At 45.8% G+C, this 21,653-nt stretch overlaps 1 protein-coding gene across 2 annotated transcripts in view; it reads right to left on the minus strand.

The window, feature by feature from the left end:
* CIT (citron rho-interacting serine/threonine kinase) overlaps positions 1 to 19,958 on the minus strand; it is a gene marked incomplete at its 5' end in the record, with an annotated part of 76,369 nt that extends 56,411 nt beyond the window's left edge. For both annotated transcript variants that reach the window (XM_083373517.1, XM_083373516.1), the window contains 9 exons: positions 4,071 to 4,251; positions 9,156 to 9,309; positions 10,615 to 10,815; positions 13,230 to 13,323; positions 14,618 to 14,760; positions 16,264 to 16,362; positions 16,916 to 17,091; positions 18,367 to 18,508; positions 19,863 to 19,958. In XM_083373517.1, coding sequence (XP_083229643.1) covers positions 4,071 to 4,251; positions 9,156 to 9,309; positions 10,615 to 10,815; positions 13,230 to 13,323; positions 14,618 to 14,760; positions 16,264 to 16,362; positions 16,916 to 17,091; positions 18,367 to 18,508; positions 19,863 to 19,958 — 1,286 coding nt within the window. The remainder of the gene's footprint in view (positions 1 to 4,070; positions 4,252 to 9,155; positions 9,310 to 10,614; positions 10,816 to 13,229; positions 13,324 to 14,617; positions 14,761 to 16,263; positions 16,363 to 16,915; positions 17,092 to 18,366; positions 18,509 to 19,862) is intronic.
* Positions 19,959 to 21,653: the final 1,695 nt, after the last annotated feature.

The following is a 21,653-nucleotide window of genomic DNA, read 5'->3' on the forward strand; positions in this document are numbered from 1 at the left end:
AATAATGACTCCTCGGTCTACATCCGTAGGATAAAACAAGGACAGCCACACTGCAAAACCAAACCTTCCGGCTTGAAAACAAACCATCACATGTACAAAACTTTAAACCCTACTGCGTGGGAAGCGTGAGCCTCCCCTATTCTAAGGACAACAAAACTGGCTCAAGATTATACGGCTGATGCTTGCTAATTTATTCAGGTAACTGTGGTTTTATTTGTATGTCGTGTGAGTTCAGACACTAGGCTGAATTGAGGCTTTAAAAATAAATAGATAGATAGATAGATAGATAGATAGATAGATAGATAGATAGATAGATAGATAGATAGATAGATAGACAGACAGACAAACGCACTGTGAAGTGGTATATAAGTCTGAGTGATTGCTTTTGAGATATAGATAGATAGATAGATAGATAGATAGATAGATAGATAGATAGATAGAGAAAGAGAGAAAGAGAGGGAAGAGAGAGAGAGATACATAGATAGACAGATAAAGGGATGATAGAGATAAATAAATAGATATAGATAGATAGATAGATAGATAGATAGATAGATAGATAGATAGATAGATAGACAGACATGAGAGAGGGGGGGATAGAGAGAGAGAGAGAGAGAGAGAGAGAGAGAGAGGGAAGAGAGAGAGAGATACATAGATAGACAGATAAAGGGATGATAGAGATAAATAAATAGATAGATATAGATAGATAGATATAGATAGATAGATAGATAGATAGATAGATAGATAGATAGATAGATAGATAGATATAAATAGTGACACATAGAGGGATGAGATAGATAGATAGATAGATAGATAGATAGATAGATAGATAGATAGATAGATAGATAGATAGATAGATAGATAGTCTCTGACTTATGGCCAATCGGGACCAGAATTTTAAACTGCTAAGCAAGGCGGAGGCTCAGGGAGCCGCGTCTGATGCTACAACCTTTTTTTGCCACCGTGATCGTTTCTGTTGTAAAGTGAGCCACACAACCATTTGGGGACTCCTCCAGCTTCCTCCTTTGCTTTTGCTTGCCGGGAGCCAGCTGGAAAGATCACAAATGGGAGCCAAGGAATCCTGGGATGCTGCAACCGTGGCGAACACGTGCCAGTTGCCAAGCTCCTGGATTTTGATCATGTGACCGCTGGGATGCTGCGACGGTCGCCAGTGGGAGGATCTGTCGCTATTCACTTTTTTGAAGGCCGTTGCAACTTCAGAAGGCTGCTAAATCAAGGATTGCCTGTAGCACGCCATGTAAGTACAGCCAGTGCTTTTACAGTATTTTTCTTCTATATCTTGATGATGATGATGATGATAATAATAATAATATCATCATCATCATCATCCCAGGTCCTTGGTAATCCAGTCTGAACATCTGGCTGACTGTGCAATGAATAATAATAATAATAATAATAATAATAATAATAATAATAATAATAATAATAATAATAATAATAATAAAGTTGGAAGGGACCTTGGAGGTCATCTAGTCCAACCCCCTGCTCAGGCAGGAAACCCTATACCATTTCAGACAAATGGCTGTCCAGTCTCTTCTTAAAAACTTCCAGTGTTGGAGCATTCACCGCTTCTGGAGGCAGGTTCAAAAAGTTACATGTTTAAAGGCTCAATCTGGCATATCGTCATCGTCTCCCGGTATCACTTTGCGTGGTACAAAATGCAATTTAAAAAAAAAAGCTTTTTGTCATACAAGCTAAGTGACTTCGGGAAATATATTTTACAGCCCTGTAATTGGGCTCGAAAAGCATAGTTGATAGCTTAGAGTACTGTGCAAATGAATGCCATGTTTATTCAATAAGCTTTCATTAAACACAACCCAACAAAAAAACCAGCCAAATGTAGCTTATTCAATAAACACTGCTTGCATATGCCACAAGAGAGCTTAACATTTGAATAAAGTCCTTCGTCTATACATTTCTGACACAACCGGGAGGTGTTTTTGTATTACGATTCTTGCATTTATGCTGGCCTTTCTGCTTCGATGTAAACACACAGAAGTTACAAACTATGGATATGATCTTGCATGTCGTGCAAAACCCTAACTGTGATTTGGAAAGATACGATTAAATGAACGTTAGAGCTGGTGGCGTTAATCAAACTCTAACTAGGAGACATTTATGATTGGGTTTCTAAGCCATTGGTTTATAGCCTGGCACGTTGAGCAATCCCTGCCGATCAGAATGCACTCAGTAAACTGTGATTAAGCAAGCATGGTTTGATGCACTGTCCAAACCCAGATTGTCCTTTTCAAATCTCCTACAGCAGAGAAAGCGATGCCGTGCTTTTAGCTCAAGAACCTTGAACACCACTGCTAGCATATTTTCCCCTTTTCAACATCTTTCTCTTCCTCTTAATGAAGAAGAATTTGGAAGAAACCAGATTAAAAAAAACCATAGAACAGACCTTCAGAATCCAATCAAAGGTGAAGAACCACAGGGTGCCTTGCAAATTAGCTTCATGGACCACCACCATGCCTGCCGCTGTCACCGTCCACCGATAATCACCGTTGTCTCTCTCTGCTCAAGGGAGCCTCATCAAACAGCCTCTTGTGAAGGATCTGAAATCCTTTTTCCATCCCATTTCCTCACCGGCTAGGTCAGGATCCACGGCAAAATTGATCAAACGCGACACCCCCCCCCCCGCTTCAAGGCGCTCGTCATCCAAAGGAAGACCTTTCCGTCGGCTGCTTTTCCCAAGAGATCACTCGAAGACTTTTAAGAGACTTCAGGTCCAAATAAAATAAAATATAACCCCCGTAAAACCGAGCAGGAAGTCAGCTTTTTGGTGCAGAGGTACCACCTTCAGATTCCTGATTGGTAGTCCCGACTTTCCGCCCCCGCCCAAAAAAAGCAGCACCCTCTGAGTAGGAGGACACCAGAGAAGAAGCTCCCTTTTTAATTGCTGGCCTATTTCAGGTCCTTCTGACTCATAGCAGGGGAACATCACTGGTGCCAGGAGAGAAACCAAATTTAGGTTCATTTAAAAAAAAAACCACACAAACAAAAAAACCATCCTCCCCACACGCGGGGGAAACAGAGGAACCTGTGAATAATCTACAGACAATCTACCCCGGAACTAGGGCTGGCTTGTTCAGAAGTCCGTTCCAAATAGGCGGCTGAGCTTTTCAAACAAGCCACGCTTCCGAGGGTGCTTTTGCCTGAAAAGCCAGGGTTGCGTTTGCAGGTTTAACCAGCTTCGTGCAATAGCTGGGAAGCCAATTTAAACGAGTGAAAGAACGCTCGGGACGTGCGTTCCTATTAAAAAAGGAAAGGAAAGGAAAGACGGTCTCGAAGTGTCTTTAACGCTCTGGTCGTTCCCCCTCGAACCTGCTTTGCTCAGACTTTCCTTCTAAGAGGAGCGACCCCCAGACTTCCAGGGCCCGCGAAACCAGAAGAGGCGATCCTTAAAGACGAGTGGTTACCCTGCCTTAGATCAGCTGGCTAGCGTGATCCGGGTCCGAAGATCTCCCCGACCAGCCAATCGCCCCGGCCCTCTGCATCAGCCATCCTGCAGTTCCAATGCTTCCTTTCAGCAAGACTTCCACCAACAGCCTGATCCCCATTTCGTTGGGCATCCTGGATCCCTTGGCTCGTCTTCAGTCTGCCCCTTTCCCCCCCCCAGAGATTCCCCAGATCTACCAGGCTTGGCAAATACCCCCAGCCAGTTCGTAGAAACAGCACGCAGACCCAGGCTTAGATTGCCACCCCCACCCCCCGATTCCCTTCTGAATTTTATTTATTTATTTTGCAAAGCCAGACGGTGAAGTCCCAAAACATTTTCTTCCCCTAAAGGATCACGGATTTGAGATGGGAGTCCAGGAGTTTTCATCTCAAAGCGAAGAATCCCCATTGCATTCTACTCCAGGGGATTGGGGGAGGGGAGGAGGACAGGGGGGGGAGAGGAAAGACTAATTAAGATCCATCCTAGTTTGTAGGGAGATAGACCCTGAATCACCTCCCTCCAGCAGTCCGCGGCTGGATTATTGCCTCCTCCCTGAGCCCTCCGGCAACTACTCGTCCCCTCCGAGCCGGCGTCGTCGCCTACTACTTACTCTGACCGTAGAACCGCCAGCGCCTTGATGAAGGAGAAGCCCACGAACGGCAATCCTGAGCAACCTGCAGCGCTCAGCTGGACGAGAGAGGAAGCAATCCTGGCGTTCTTCTCCTCCGGGGCATTGTCGAAATGAGAGGTGTCATCTTCACACTTGAGGGTCGGCACGAAGGGAGGAACAGCTGGCGGTTTTTCCCCAGGAGTCACCCAGGGGTGGGGAGGGGGGAAAGAAGGGGAAAGGATGAGCTGCAGTTTGGGGTCCGAGCAGCGGTTCTCATCCAGCGTTTGCAACGGCACTGCAGCGCCCCGCTTTTAATCTTGCTAAGACCAGCAGGCTGAGCTACGGCTCTCCAACCCTGTTACAGCAACAAGAAGTTTAACCCTTCCTCTACCAACATGGCCACCGCTTTGCAGGGAAGAACCCTCCACTTGCAGCTTGCCAGCTAGCCCGGATTGGTCCAAAGCCAGCCGGGCCAAAATGAGGGAGCCTCCAGCAGGCTGCTCTCTCTCTCTCTCTCTTTCTCCAGTTCCTTCTGGAACAGGAAGAGAAAAAGAAAAAAGGGAAAAAAACCCCAATTTTTTCTTTATTTTATTTTTTTTAGCTCAGATGCAGAAAACCAAGCCGGTCTGCATCAGCAGCAAAAGCCATCCCGGATAGCAGGGACAGACAGCATCTTGGTTTGGGATGCTGGACCGGTGGATTCCCATTCCCTAAGTTAACCTTGAGCCCAGCAGCTGCGGCTGTTGGATCTGAACCGCTGAGGTCAGAGCCAGCCTCCCCAACCCCACTGCCTCCGGCTGGCTGATCCCTCCCGAAGGGTGGATCGCTCCACTGCAGTCCCGCTCCAAAATTCATCTCCCTCTCCCGATTCCCAGTGGCCACCTTTGCCTCTGCGCTGGCCGCCAGCTTCACCACCACGGCAGCCTGGCTTTCACTGCAATCGGAGAGGCAAAAAGGTCTGATGGACAGCAGTTGCCCTGAATCTTCAAGAGCACAATGGGTGGCAGGAAAGAGAGAGAATGAGAAAGAGAGAATGAAAGAGAGAGAGAGAGAGAAAGAGAGAGAGAGAGAGAGAGAGAGAGAGAGAGAGAGAGAGAGAGAGAGAGAGAGAGAGAGAGAGAGATCCCTAATCCTCATGCACCTTTGTCCGTTCCCAGGATTCCTTTGATCCCTGGAAGTCACCGGATGGTGCTAATCAACCGGCTCCTCAGGCATCCCTTTGGCCAAGTTGCTCTCCCTGTCAGAAGCTGGCGGATGGAGGATGGAGTGTGTGCAAACGCGGTTACCATGGCTCCACGTAGATCCCTCAGAGCAGAGCCGCTGCCGAGGCGGGTGGGGGGCGAGGGAGCCCAGCCAGCCGGCATTGCACGAGCGTCTCCTGCAGTGCAGGCTGCCTGCTCTCCACTCTGTGCATGCTCTCGGGTTTTAACCCTCTCTGCCCATATGCCTGCCAGACGCCGGGGTAGTGAGCGTGTGTGTGCAGACTGATACAACGGAAGGATGAGTCACTGCTGGGGCTTGCCAGACTGCCAAAGCCTTTTGTAGCCCGGATTGCTTTTGCTTTTTTTAACCCTTTGTGTGCCGGGTGCTTTGAAGCCATTGCAGGGAGGGAGGGAGGGAGGGAGGGAGGGAAGGAAAAGAGAAAGAGGGAAGGGAAAGGAGGGGAGGGAAGAAGGAGGGAAAAGAGAAAGAGGGAAGGGAAGAGAAACAGAGAAAGAGGGAAAAGGGAAGAGGGAAGGGAAAGGAGGGGAGGGAAGAAGGAAGGAAAAGAAAAAGAGGGAAGGGAAGGGAAGAGAAAAAGAGAAAGAGGGAAAAGGGAAGAGAAAAGGGGAGGGAAGAAGGAGGGAAAAGAGAAAGAGGGAAGAGAAACAGAGAAAGACGGAAGAGGGAAGAGGGAAGGGAAGGGAAAGGAGGGGAGGGAAGGGAAGAAGGAAGGGAAAGAAAAAGAGGGAAGGGAAGGGAAAAAGAAAGAGGGAAGAGAAAAGGGAAGGGAAGGGAAGAAGGAAGGAAAAGAGAAAGAGAAAGAGGGAAGGGAAGGGAAAAAGGGACAGGAAGAGGGAAAGTCCAAAAGGAAAACAATGTCATAAAATGGGGGAGGGGGGTGCAACTTATTTAACAAGCGCCTTGCTTAGCAACAGAAATTGTGGACCCAATGGGGTTTATAAGTCAAGGACTAACTGTAGCCTTGAGATTGCAATTTACATCTTTGGGGACCGATGGCTATGGCTGCATTTGAATCCAACCGGGCAAAACACGCCCACCGCTGGACGTGCTGTTGTGGGCAGGTAACTAGAGCACCTGGGAGGGGCACTTTTAAGGTGGGTGATCTGGTTCGTTTCTTCCTATTTTTAATAAACAGCTTTAGGATAGGCGATGGTCCACACGAAGGTTCCCTGGTGCAATCTGAGCTTGGAGGTTTTCTTGAAGACTTTTCATTACCGAAATAGGTAACATCATCAGTGCTAGAAGGGAGTGGGGTTTGCAGAGAGGAGGAAGGAGGATTGTGGGTCCATGACGTTCTCTGAGTTTGATTGTTTTCTCGCAGACGTTTCATTGCCCAGCTAGGTAACAACATCAGTGCTAGAAGGGAGGGGGGGTTGTGGAGAAGAAGAAGAGGAGGAGGAGGATTGTGGGGTCTTTGGTATTCTCTGAGTTTGGTTGTTTTCTCGCAGGCATTTCATTACCCAGCTAGGTAAGGTAACATCATCAGTGCTAGAAGGGAGTGGGGTTTGCGGAGAGGAGGAGGAGGAGGGAGGAGGAGGAGGAGGAGGAGGAGGAGGAGGAGGAGGAGGAGGAAGGAGGAGGATTGTGGGTCCATGATGTTCTCTGAGTTTGGTTGTTTTCTTGCAGGCATTTCACTACCCAGCTAGGTAACATCATCAGTGCTAGAAGGGAGGGGGGTTTGCGGAGAGGAGGAGGAGGAGGAAGGAGGAGGAGGAGGAGGAGGAGGAGGAGGAGGAGGAAGGAGGAGGATTGTGGGTCCATGATGTTCTCTGAGTTTGGTTGTTTTCTTGCAGGCATTTCACTACCCAGCTAGGTAACATCATCAGTGCTAGAAGGGAGTGGGGCTTGCCTACTAGCACTGATGATGTTGCCTAGTTTGGTAACATCAAGGACCCCTCATTTCAGCCTTGAGCTATAAATATTCTCCTCTGACAACGGTCAATATCTCTGAACCCAACTGACGATGGCCCTGGCACGTGGTATATTATAAGGGAATAAAATGGTAAAGAGCATGAATTACCCAAAAATAAAAAGAGAGAGGTTTCAGGTCTATGGGACAAGACAAATGCAAATATGAAGATTTCGATCTTGCAGAATGGGATTGATTAAACACGCGCAGGACTGGGAAAGCATATGCTTCGATGGCATAAAAGGACTTAAATGCCTGTCTGAAAGGATGAATGGATATCATTTAAGTTGCCAGGGATGCTATGAAAAGTAGGAATCCATAAATTGATGACAGTTGTGTTATGCTCCAGTGAACGATGATAATGGGAAGAGCCAGAAAAAAACTGTGCAATATTCTAATGGAGGTGATCTGGAAATAAAAAAAAAATCGTTCTCTTAGGTGACATAAACAGATGGGCAGAAATGAGATGAGAGAATGCAGAAGATTTGATGGGGCCATCTGAAGACAGGAGGATGAATGAGAGGACGGTCTGGTGAGCATCTGGTTTTAAAAATAAATAAATAAAAGGCTTGTTTTGAAAAATATACCTGGAAAAATATAACTTTAGAACAGGGGTCTCCACACTTGGCAGTTTTAAGATCCATGGACTTCAACTCCCATAATTCCCTCCACAGCAAGGAATTCTGGGAGTTGAAGTCCACAAGCCTTCAAGTTGCCCAGCTTGGACACCTCTGTTCTAAAAGCATGATGGAAGTGATAGTTGCTGGTGAAAGACCGAGAGAATGCAGCATACCCCTCACAACGAGGGTCCTATTGAGCAGGCATGAGGAATGAATGATACATTCCTTTGAAACTGAGAAAGAAAGAAAGAAAGAAAGAAAGAAAGAAAGAAAGAAAGAAAGAAAGAAAGAAAGAAAGAAAGGGAGGGAGGGAGGAAGGGGAAAGGAAAGGAAAGGAAAGGAAAGGAAAGGAAAGGAAAGGAAAGGAAAGGAAAGGAAAGGAAAGGAAAGGAAAGGAAAGGAAAGGAAAGGAAGTTTGTCTGTGTTACAACATAATTTGTTTATAGCTACTTCTCACAATTTGTAGCAGGGGACAGGGAGTGAAAATTATGGTTTTCATAATTTACCGAGATTTACATCCATGAACTACATTTCTCTTATTTTTATATAGGAATAAGCTGTGGACTAAACCCTGTTAACCAATAACGCAGGAAACACCCTCTCCTTTTGAACCGAAGGAAACACAACGTATAACCCCCATATAAAGTGATACATATCAAGCGGATCTGGAATACGAAATGCCAATTTATCTTCCCAGGCTTAAATCCTTCCTTAAACAGTGGTCAAGCCAGAACCCCGTCTAAAGCCAAAAACAGCTTGAAACAGATCAACCATTTGCACAGGAAGAAACGCAGTGTTTAATTAAGTGCTGTTTCTCCACAACTTGGTTAAAAAAGAGCGAGTCCTTTTTAAAAAAAAATGTCGATCTCCAAGCCAGCAGCGTTTAAAGACTTTGAGCTTGTTAGCTGGAGAGCTGACAACCGAGGTTCAAGACCCCGGGGCACCACATGACGGGGTAAGCTCCCGTTCCTTGCTCCAGCTCCTGCCCAGCAGTTCGAAAGCATGCAAATGCGAGTAGATAAATAGGTACCACTTCGGTGGGAAGGTGAAACAGCACTCGGTGGGCCTTTGGTGTATAGCCATACTGGCCACATCACCACGCAAAATGTCCTCAGATAACGCCGACTCCCTCGGCCAGGAAACAGGGTTTAGCACCTGTGCCCTAGAGTTGGACACGGCTGGACAGGGAAACGCTTACCGCCAAGCCAAAGGAGATTGTCCCAGCTTCAACCCAAAGGATCCCTCCAACTGCTTCGAGGCCACGTTCCTGGACCCCCCACGGGAACCCCACAGATCCAAAGGCTTACATGACACGCGTGTGCTGTCACTCACAGTTACGGATGGCCTCCCAGTCCACGTGGGAAAAGAACGGATGACAGCAAAGGCCTTCGTAATCCAATCGTTCTTTCGGCCCACACAATAAACTCTGCAGCAGATCGAGAAACTCACGGCTGACCTTTATGTCCTGCGGGAATTTCAGGAACCTCTGCGTTGGAAACAAAAACAAATCTCCCTTAGCGGTTAAGAGAGGAGGAAAAAAAATCCCCGTCTCGCCCGTAAAGCTTCCAAATTCAAAGCAAATAAAAATAGTCCCCCCTCCGCCCCCAAAAAACCCCCTTTCCTCCAGAATGGCGGTAGCATCACCGGGTCCCTTGAAAAGTTTTCCCCTGCCGAAGCTGCATTAACTGCCACAACGAAAGCTGCTCATCTCCAATTTAAAAAGGGGATGTTTTAAATTGCTGTATCAAGACTTTATTGTTGCTAAGAATACATCCACCGGCAGCATTTAAGATCTTAGGGGGAAGAGAAAATGCAAGGCAGCTTGGAAAAGCTGGCTTTGATCCCAGTCCTGGAGTGGAAGTTTTATTCTTTCGTCTAGCAACGCCCGACTCGTTTCGCTCCATTTTATGTTTTTATAAGATTATTTTACAGGCCGTCCTCGACTTACGGCGGTCCGCTTCGTGACCGTTTGAAGTTCCAGCGACAGTGAGAAAAGGGACCTGCGACCGCTTTTTCACCTTTACGACCATTGCAGCGTCACGTGATCAAAATCCAGACGCTCGGCAGAGGCCTCGCATTTATGACGGTCGCAGCGTCCCGACCCACTTTGGTGACCTTCTGACAAGCAAAGCCAATGGGGGGTGGAGCCAGGTTCACTTTACAACTGGGTTACTGATGTTCTGAACCAGCCCTCTTCTCTCAACCCCTATTTCAAAAGAAGAGACTGGAAAGCGTCCAAGGCTAAAAGGCTTCTGCCAAGATTTAATAGTAAACACACAAGAGCTAATCTTCTCAAGCAAAAGAGTTGCTTTCAGCAACCAGCCCCTCCCCAAACACTCCTTTTATAGAGAGCTCAGGGCGTGGTCTCCCTGTGCCTCCTCCCGAGGAGTCCCATAGCCTTTCTTTGTTTGTCCCTGCTCGACTGCCTCCTGCGTCGGGCGTCCTTGAACAGGGCCAGCTGTGGGTCATCATCCTCCGCACTCTCGGGCTCACACAGCTGAGCAGAGGTTCCCGGCTGAGGACTCTGCAAAGTCTCCAAATCATCATCAGCCGGTTCGTTTCCCTCCTCCCCCACATCTGAGTCCTCCGATACATCGGAGCCGGCTGTCGGACCCACAGGCTGACCCTGAGTCACAACAACTGAACCGGCCATCCCGGGACTTCGCTGCCACCCCTCTCTCCCGCCGGCGCCCCCTTCGGGCGCAGTCTCCCTGCGGGCCCAGCCCCCAAAGCCCACAGACCCAATTTTATGTGCACCCTACACTGCCACGCACTCAAACTCCCTTCGTACCTGAAAATTCAGGATGTTGTTGAACGTTTTAGTCGGGGTCCCTTCAGTAAATGGCAATTTTCCATAGGTCATTTCATAAGCCACCACCCCGAGGGACCACCAGTCGCATCCCGGCCCGTAGGAGGCTTTGCTGTTGTCCAAGGCACTAAGCACTTCCGGGGCCGTGTAGTCGGGAGGGCCAGCGGGCGGCTTGGCATCCACCTAGAACAGATGGGAATCGGTTATTTCAGCTTACTTACGACAGCTAGAGCGAACAGGTGAAGATCACGGGCGTTTCTCCAGGTGGTCCTTGGCTTACGAGCACAAGGGTGTGCATCTGTGTAAAAGGGTGTGCATCTGTGTAAAAGCTTGTTCTTAAGCCGTAGCCGCGGTGAAGATAACGCCACAATCCCAAAGATAACGCCACAATCCCAAATCCTCAATCAACTCCCAGGATTCCTCAGTCACCACATGTCAGGCTCGAAACCAAGAATGACAGGTGGCGATTCTTTCAAGCTGATTTTTTTTTTATTGTATCCCACCTAGAGACAAAATCTGGCCAGACTGAGGACTCTACTATCTGTATCTAGGATCTATTCTGGGAGCTCTTGAGGAGGAGCCGTCTTCACCTTCTTTCTCTCACACCTGAGAGAGTGGAATGGTCCGCCTCCCTCCTCCTGCAGTCCACATCTGAAGAGTTGCAATTGGGCAGCAACCAATGAGTATGGGTTGGGATCTGCTTGGTTCAGTGCAATACAAATGAGACCCCTTTACTTTTTCCTTCCTTCCTTCTTCCCTCTCTCTCTCTCTCTCTCTCTCTCTCTATTTGTTCTTTTAGATTATCCTGCTTTGTCCTGAAGGGAACATCTGTCAGCTGAAGGAAACAGAAGCCGTGGGTGACGGTGATCATGAGTAGCCTTGCCCTGGTCTTTTGAGCTTAACCACGTGCATATGCTAATTTTGGGAGGAAAACATCAAACGAGTAATTGGGGAAGCTGAGGTTATGGTCGGGGAAAGAATGGTGGGTTTGATTAGGGTTAGAACTGCTCGTCTCTTTATTGTGGTAAGAAAAGCCTCTTGATTAAACTAATTGAAGGGATAGAATTTTACTTATTAAATGAGTCCTGGCTGAAAATCGTAGCTTTCCTTTTCTACTGACCTCGAGTTTTGTTTTTTGTTTAAAAAAAAAACAATGCAAAATTATAATTAAAATAGTATCGACCTCCTTCGCATTTTCCTTAGCCAGCTGGGATTTTGTTTAAACTTAACTAACACTTGACTAAGAGATGGAAGAGAAAATGAGTTTTTAAACTGCGTTCCAAAGAAAGTTGGGAGATTCTTTAAAAATGAGAACTTCTCAAACCAGATGGGGACAGGTGTCTTTTTTCCTGAAGAAAGCCAGGTTCAAAATGTGTTGTCTCTCGAAGAGAGCATTTGATTTTACTCCTGACTTATTACTAGACCTTGCCTTCCCCATTTCCAGAAACCTGGTGCATCTTACAGAATAAGCGGCTTGCAATGCAAATACTGAAATCGAAAATAAATTAATATAGTCATAAACGGTGAGCACGGTCCAGGTCTAATGTCGTTTTGTGTTCAGCTGCCTTACTGAAGAGCCAGGCTTTTAGGGCTGGAGCTGAAGTCCATACATGGTGACTGAAGCATTCTGGGAGTTGAAGTCCACACGTGATGTGATGGAATGTCGTCTGGTGGCCCCCAGGGGGAGGTCCTTCTCTGTGGGCACCCCGGATTTATGGAATCGTTTGCTGGTTGAGCTCCGGATGGCACCCGACCTTCGCTCCTTCCGACGTGATCTGAAGACTTATTTGTTCGAACAAGCCGGCCTGGCCTGATGGGGGATGGGTTGGGATTTTACTGTTGTTTTAAATGTATTTTAATCTATTGTTGTAACTTGGGCATCTCGTTTAATTCTTTTTTAATTTTTGTATTCTTGTACTTTTATATGTTTGCCCTGTTCACCGCCCTGAGTCCTTCAGGAGAAGGGCGGTATACAAATAAAATTATTATTATTATTATTATTATTATTATTATTATTATTATTATTATTATTATTATTATTATTATTATTATTATTATTATTATTATGTATTACGGAGGTGGGACCTCAAGAGGGAGGATTCCAGAGGAAGAGGCAACTCAGCCTGGATATGATGTGTGAGAAAGAGAGTGAGGACGGTCCCTCCTTAAGAGTTCACAGGGGATATTGTAGGGGCAAACAGTAGAGTCCTCAGTCTGGCAAGATTTCTATCTATGAAAGTGAAACAATAAGGAACTCAAGCCTGGAAGAATCCTCATGTGTCATTCTTGGTTTTAGGCCTGACAAATTTTCTATAATCGCTGGCAATGCTGGTTGTGTATTCAGAGGCTGTGGTTCAGCATCATGTCAGAGCCACTGCACAAACAAGACAATGTTTGACTGGAGCCCTTAGCCAGAGTCTTAGACTAGATGCTTATTTCAAGAATTTGGCCTTCAGGCCAATTTAATTTGGTCTAGTTGCTTTTCCCAAGATCGTCGCCCGTCATCTGTGTAACTCTCTGCATACAATTGCAGTAGATGGCAATATCCAAGATTAAATGTCAATCTTTAATTTCTCCATTTCCAAGATATTTATTACCGTTTTATCCACTGTCATTTTGGCAGCAGAACCAAAATCCACCAACTTGATGTGCCCTGTTCTGTCAATGAGGATATTCTCTAGCTTAACATCTCTGTAAAGACATAAGGAGGGCAAAGGAGGAATCAATAAGACTCTCTTTCTGAAATTAAAATTGCTTGCCCCATCACGCTGCTGCGTTTACAAGGATAGGAAATCAAAAAAGATGCTTCCTAATCTTCAGAACAATTTCAGGCTACATCTTATCAGAAGCAAGTTGGGTTCATACAATTGTAACCACACTGAAAGCTTAGCAATAGGTGTACACTCAGTCAGAAGTATTTGTGCTCTCCCCAGAACTGTTCGACTCCACTCAAAGCTAAAGATGGTAAACAGGGCTCAAAGGGAACTGTAACATAGTTTTTGCATTGTTCATACTTCTTACTCAAACTTTTTTCTACTTTATTCTGGGTCTCCAAAGATGAAGGAATTTATTTATTTTTATTTTAATTCCATTTATATAAAGGAAGACTGATATGCATGTTTGGGGCCTGGCAAGGTAATCTAAATAGTTAACAAGCATTTAACATATATATGTATGTATGTATGTATGTATGTATGTATGTATATGTATGTATATGTATATACATACATACATATATATGTTAAATGCTTGTTAACTATTTAGATTACCTTGCTAGGCCCCAAACATGCATATCAGTCTCCCTTTAATTCTTTGTTAGCAATCTAAGATTACACAAATATGAGCTGTCACTGGTGTGACTACTGCCTGTCGATGGCCTTCGGTTAGGCCGAAACAGGAAATAAAGATTTGTCCCATGTTTGGGGCCTAGCAAGGTAATCTAAATAGTTAACAAGCATTTAACACATATCTCCCTTGCTTCTCAGCTAACAAAGTGAGATAGAGCTTGTGGCCTAGAGGTTAAAACAACTGCCTAATGTGCTATCAGCCCAGGTTCGAATCTCAGAAGGGTATGGCTGACTGATGAAAACAAATAAGTTTGAAATGCATATCAGTCTCCCTTTTATTCTTTGTTAGCAATCTAAAATTTACACATACATACATACATACATACATACATACATACATACATAATTACAAATAACTCAAGGCAGCGAACATATCCAATACACCTTCCTCATCCTATTTTCCCCACAACAACGCTGTGAGGTGGGCTGGGCTGAGAGCAATTGGTCCAAAGTCACCCAGCTGGCTTTCATGTCTAAGGCAGGACTAGAATTCACAGTCTCCTGGTGATTGGCATAAAGTCACCCAGCCACTTTAGTGCCAAAGGCGAGACTATAATTCAGTCTAGCCTGGTGCCTTAACCATTAGTCCAAACTGCCTCTCTTATGCTTGGCTAAGTATACAGAACTGACAAACTCACCGATGGACATAACCCATTTGATGGACGCTGTGAATGGCCAAAACTAATTCTGCTAGATAAAACCGTATGGTGTTTTCTTCCAGTTGATCCTCGTATCTGTTGAAGAAGGAGAGTAGATCTCCTCCCGGCTCATAATCCATAACCTGGACATCATATGGAAGTAATCCACATACAGAGGGAAATAAAATGTGTGAAACAGCAGTGTTAAAGATGGTGCGGTCTCTTGAAAATTAAAAAGCGGCTTCTGCATTTGATCACCTACTCATATTTGCAGGCAGTTAAAGGTCAGTAAGGAAACGTGGGCTATAATCACAATCAGAGAAGAGTTCTCATTTTTAACATGATTAAAAATTGCTTTTTTTCTAACATTTGGAGGGCTTTGAACACCCTCCACGCCCAGGGGCTCCGTGGATGAAAAATTTCCACCCTCTCAGTAAATCACAAAACCCAAGTTTTATTCTGCCTGAAATTTCCAGGATTTGTTTTTTCCCCCGGAACCGGTAATTTAATCTATTGTTATCCTGCGAGTGGAATTGAACCACATAATGAGAATTTCTATTTACTCTTAACTTTTCTCCTCCTTGTCTGCTTAGGGCTGCAACCTCCATCGAAAGGGATGAATATGTACACAAATACCCCATTGTTAGGCCTTTCAGTCAGTCTTGACTCTTAGTGACTGCCTGGACAAGTCCCTGCAGTTTCCGTGGCAACATATTTTGGAAGTGGTTAGCCCTTGCTTGCTTCCTCCTACACTGAGAGAGGGAGGGACTGGCCCAAAGCTGGCTTTGAGCTTAAGGCAGGACTAGAACTCGCAGTCTCCTGGTATCTAGCCGGGTGCCTTAACCGCTATATCACCCTTCCTTAAGTAAGGAGGTAAGTGGGTAGGTAGATGGATGGTGTTGATACATATACGCCTCTATTTTTCCTTCTAACACACTTGAAAAGTTTTCTCCATTCATTGCAGGTAGTCCTCGACTTATGACAGTTCATTTAGTGACCATTCAAAGTTACGACGGCAATGAAAAACGGTGAGTTAGGACCGCTTTTCACACGTCCAACCGTTGCAGGGTTCCTGTGGTCAGGTGATCAAAATTCGGACACTTGTCAACTGGCGTGTATTTATGTATTTATGTCTGTGATCCCCTTTCGCGTCCTTCGGACAAATGGTGGGAAAGCCAGACTCACGACAACTGTGTTACCAACTTAACAACAGCGGTGATGAACTTAATTGCCGGGGCGAGAAAGGTCCTAAAAAGGAAGCAAAATCCACTTGACAGCTGCCGCGCTTAGCAACAGAAACGTTGGGCTCAATTGTCGTAAGTCGAGGAACACCAGGACTTGCAAAGTGATGTTTAACTCCTTGCAGTTGTAATGTCATCATTAATATCCACAAGGCCCTTCGTGGGGCGTGGGAGAAACGCTGCACCGCCAACACAGGCCTGAAAGATTTCAAATAGCCCCTTTTGAAAAAAGCCAGGACGGAAAAAAAGATTTAAATATGGAGAGAACTGAAAAATTGTAAGCTCTCACCTTCCGTTTGACACCCAAACTGCTCTGAAGCCAGCATAGCACAACTCAGCTCTAACAGCCAGCTACGTGCCTAAAACCCGACAAAGCCACAACGAGTTTGCAGACGCAAACCTTACCAAGTAAAGATTCTTTTTATCTTGGAAGGCATAGTGAAGACGTGGAATCCAAGGGCTGGCATTCTGGGATAGTATATTTCTCTCTTCCTCAAAGAATACCTAAAAAAAAAAAGAATTTTTTATTTTAGAACATTAAACTCATGAAGGGAGGGGGGGAAATGGATCTAACTTTAGATGTTGGAGTTGCATCAGAAACGGTCATGCAGATCACAAGCGAGAGAGATATTTTAGGCCTAATTATTCCATTTAAGGAGCTCTCCATTTTCCAACTTATTAAAAAAAACAAAAACAGGTTTCTAGCCCCTGAGAATGTAAACATTGGAGAGTTTGCTACTAACATGGCCAAATATACTCCTCGGTCCTAACAAATGAAATGTCACACCACAGATTTTGTCCCTTTTGGAAACGCTTGGAGCATCAGCACACACCTACAAACAGGGTGAGACTTTTGCACCGCAATGTCACAATGCAACTTTTTGCCAGTGTCCACCATTGATCCTCTCTTCCATCCTAGGGAGGATTTTTATATCATTTTATATCTATATTTCTGACAGGTCCCTAGGGAGACACCAAGGACTGGATTTGCAAATTTTCCTGCCATTGCCGTTAAACCTCTGCGGTTAAAAATTTCTCCCACCAAACAGGGGCATACCTGCTCTTTTCCCAGCAGTGTCTCCTTACTCGTCACCTTCATGGCATAAATGTCACCGGTTGCCTTTTCTTTCACCAGCTGGACTTCTGCAAAACGACCGCGTCCTACCAAATTCCGGATTTCAAAATCTTTCAAGCTGGGTTGAAGTTCCCGGAACTTGGCTATTGAATCAGAATCTGCAGAAGATCAGGAAGGGAGGGGGAGGAAAGGGGGGGGAGGAGAAGGAACAAGCCATCAAATTAGCCTTCTCAACTTCAGCAGCTTTAAGATATGTGGACTTCAATTCCCAGAATTCCCCAGCCTGTAGAGGCCGGGAAAGACTGCATTAGTTGCCTTTAGGTTGAATTTTACAAAATCAATCCTGTTTCACCCGTAATACTGCTTTGATATCCTCTGCGTGTAAATTTCTGGGGTATTCTGGGAATTGAATCATAAAGTTCCTACGCTTGAGGCACACTGATTTACAAAAAGCCATGTTCGTTTAGCGACCGTTCAAAGTTACAACAGCACTTTTAAAAAAAAGGCGACTCCTTGTAAGTTTTGCACACTTACAACTGCAGCAGCGTTGGCTGGGGTCAGGTGATCAGAATTCAGAGGCTTGGAAAAACGGGTTCCCATTTATGACGGTGTGCAGTGTCTCGGGATTATGTGATTTTCCCCCTTTTGTGACCTTCTGGCAAGGGAAGTCCATGGGGTGAAGCCGGATTCGTTTTGCAACTGTGTTACTAACTTAACTGCAGGGATCTGCTTAACAACGGTGGCAAGACAGGTCGTAAAAAGGGGCAAAACTCAATTAACAAACGTCTCGCTTTACAAAGGAAAATTTGGGCTCAATTGCGATTGCAAGTCGAGGGCCACCTGTATGTACTAGGCCAGGGGTCCCCAACCGCCGGGCTGTGGACCACCACTGATCCAGGGCGTGCCAGAGCGCAGGCCGTGCAAACAAGCACAGCCCCATCCGCGGGTTGCAGGCAGCACACGAAACTATGTCCTCCTCCAGTCCGCGGGAAAAAGCTCTCTCCACAGAACCGGTCCCTGGTGCCTAAAAGGTTGGAGGCCGCTGATCTATGGTAGCTTCTCTTTTGTATCTCCAGTAGTAGATCCCTTGCCAATAGACACAAATCCTTGTTACTTCCTGCATCTCCCCCCACTCTTTAAACCAGGAGTCCCCAATCCCCAGGCCATGGCATGCCAGAAACCAGGCTGCGCAAACAAGCAAATTTCCATCCACGGGATGCAGGCAGCACGCGCCACCTCGTCCTCCTCCGGTCCGTGGGAAAACCTCTCTCCGTGGAGCCGGTCCCTGGTGCTCAAAAGGTCGGGGGCCACGGTACCAGGTCAAACCAGACATCGAGAGACGCCTATTGGGTGGATGTTTCTCTCTTGTCAAGCAACACCGGCTCCAAATTCTCCCAGAAAAAATGTGTTTTGAGGAAGCGAACCAGACCTACGCTTTTTTAAAAAACTGTCCGCGTGCTTGATTTTCATTAGCAGGGGACTGCTGCATTCCTCGTACAGCACCAGAAGGGAGTCCAGAATGCCTTCTCTTGAGAACGGAGACATCTGCTGTTGTGTCAGAGACGAGAATTTCCCCTGAAAACAAAGGCAAGGAGAACAGAAGAGTCATATTTATACACAATTAGTAAACGGTCCTATTTTAGAAACATGCCATACACCGGGTTATCGGAGGCTGTACAAAGCAGCCAATTTCTTTCCGTTTTACAGGAAGGGTTTGGGAGCGACCGGAGGGAGGGGGAGGCGAGAGGGAGGGGAGCAAGGGATGAAATTCCATATCGCAATGCCAACTCCGCCAGTTCGATCTAGGCGTCCGACGTCAAGGTGCCAGTAGACCAGGGCAGACTTTGCGCTGCGTATGTTCATTCTGACTGTGCGTTGTCACCTTGAAGCCTTCTCAGTTGTGTTGTGGCTGCTGAACTCACAACTCCCATCCTCCTTCCAGTGGGGCTGGAGGAAAGTGGAGCGCAAGCTCTGGAGGAGTTAGCTTCCCTAACCGCTCCCATTACACCGGTGTTTTCCCAACCTTAAGATACGTGGACGTCAACTCCCGTGGCTGGCTGGGGAATTCTGGGAGTTGACGTCCACGTATCTTAAATTGTCAAGGTTGGAGAAACACTGCATCACATCAAATTAACCTCTGTTTTTAGAGCAACGATTTGGAAAAAAAACAAAACACTGGCCTGTAAGCAAGAGAATCAAATGAAGAATAAGCAGCGTCACTAACTCCGGCACAATTTCCAATAAACAAGCCAAAACCACATTTTGCTCTTTTGTAATAGACTACCGTATTTTCCGGCGTATAAGATGACTTTTTAACCCATGAAAATCATCTCAAAAGTTGGGGGGGGTCGTCTTATACGCCCAGTCGTCTTATACGCCGGAAAATCAGCGAGCCCGGGAAGGCACGCCCTCCCCTCTCACTGTGGAGGAAGCAGGGCAGGCTGGCGTCTGGCGGGAGCCGGCAGGGCAGTCCTGCACACGCGCACGCTCCCCGGCTGTTAAGGAGCACTCCTTAACAGCCGGGGAGCGCGCGCGTGCGCAGGACTGCCCTGCCGACGCCAGCCTGCCCTGCTTCCTCCACAGTGAGAGGGGAGGGCGTGCCTTCCCGGGCTCGCTGATTTTCCGGCGTATAAGACGAAAAATCTTGAAAATCATCTCAAAAGTTGGGGGGTCGTCTTATACACCCAGTCGTCTTATACGCCGGAAAATACGGTAATTGGAAACCAAACGGGTGTCTTTAAAAGCAAGCATACGTTTTTACCGCCCCAGTCAGAACCATTAGGCTACAACAATAAGGAATTCTGTTCAAGCTGGAGGTCAGAAAGAGGTTCCTGACACGACAGCCAATGGAACAGCCTGCCCCATGAAGCGGTGAGTTGGGCTCCAACAGGGCAGATTTAATAGGAAACAAATTAGCAAGCAGAGTTACCTGAAGAAGCAGGTTAAGTCGAGAAGCCCGGCTGGCAATAGACTCCATCGTGCCCGGTTCTGCTGCATGTGGTGTTGCATATTTAAATTTCAGCATCTTTATCCGCAAAGAACACCCCCGCTAAGGTGGAATCTGTAGTACATAATCTCTATTAGAAAGTTTAACAACAACAAAAAAAAGGAAGATATATAAGATCTTTGGCTCTTTTCATTCTGGAAATCTTATTATGTTCCGCTATTAATCATTTTAAAAGCAGTTTGGTCCAGTTAGTTAAGGCAACAAGCTGGAGACGGTGAGTTCCGCCTTAGGCCTGAAAATGGTTAAGTGACTTTGAGCCACTCAATCTCAGGCATCCCACGGGCTGGTTGTTGTGGAGAAAATCGGTGGAGGAAGAACTATTGTGTGTGTTAAAAAAAACACTACTGCATGTAGGTTAAAAAACAACAACAACCTAAAAATCAACTCATCCGGCGTACACTGGAAATAAAGATGTCATAAACGATATTGTTTGATTAATAAGCGACAACTCCGAGGGATTGTATTACTGCATATATCAGTTTACAATCACCCCTCTCAGGCCCATAAGGCAGCCAGCAATCCAACTGTAACGCACAACTGTTGAAAGGCCCCCGAGGGGAGAAAAAAAAAGATAGCTAAAAATAATTTCCCACCAGATTCAAAAAGCCTGGCTGAACGAGAGATCACTCGGTTCTTCAGGATGGGGAAAGTCAGGGTTGAATGAGGTTCTCGCTTCCACGGTTTGACGATCAGAAGAGGACATAAAAGTGATTAAACCCTGACTTTAAACCACAAATAGATTTCCTGGCCCCATTTCTTTTTCCCTCTGGTCTGACGGAGCAGCCATTAGCCAGATGTCAGAGGGGGAAAAAAATGATTATTTTGAGGCAGATGTTAGCAACACTGGAACAGGCATTGTGATGAGAATCCACGGGGGGGGGCGGAGGGGGGGAATTAACCTTCCCACTTTTCTCCCTGCTGGGATGAAGATGCTGCCTTTCTTTGCTCAAGGAAGATGGGGAAATTTGGGGCCTCCTGCCCCTTCCTTGAATGCATCATCAGAGTCTCTCAACTATCCTGGCCACAAAGGGAAAATTATTTAAAAAATATTATAAAAGATACAGGGAGCCCCTTAACTTTCTGTCGCTGAGCTAAAGTGAGTTTTGCCCGCATTTTACCACTTTTGCCACGATTAAATGACTCTGCAGTTGTTAAGTGAACTGCGCGGATATTAAGCGAATCGTTCTTCCCCCCCCCCCCCCCCCCGTGGGCTTTGCTTGTAAAAAGCCGATTGGGAAAGTTACCAACGGAGATCAAATAAGCCAGGAGCAGCAGAACGGTCATAAATACAGGCCAAGGGCCCAATTCTGATCCCCTGACCATGGGGACACTGCAGCAGTTGTGTAAAAAATGGTCCTAAGGCTATTTTTCCCCCCAATATTGCTATAATTACAGTCACTAAACAAATGGTTGTAAGCAGCAGAATGGAATGGAATGGAATGGAATGGAATGGAATAGAATAGAATAGAATAGAATAGAATAGAATAGAATAGAATAGAATAGAATAGAATAGAATAGAATAGAATAGAATAGAATAGAATAGAATAGAATAGAATAGAATAGAATAGAATAGAATAGAATAGAAGAACAGAATAATAGAATAGAGAATAGAATAGGAAAATAGAATATAGAAAATAGAATAGAATATAAAATAGAAGAATAGAATATACAATATAAAATATAGGACAGAAAAGAGAATAGAACAGAATAGAA

This window comes from Vipera ursinii (assembly GCF_947247035.1).
Source record: "Vipera ursinii genome assembly, chromosome: 14".
Classification (NCBI taxonomy): domain Eukaryota; kingdom Metazoa; phylum Chordata; class Lepidosauria; order Squamata; family Viperidae; genus Vipera; species Vipera ursinii.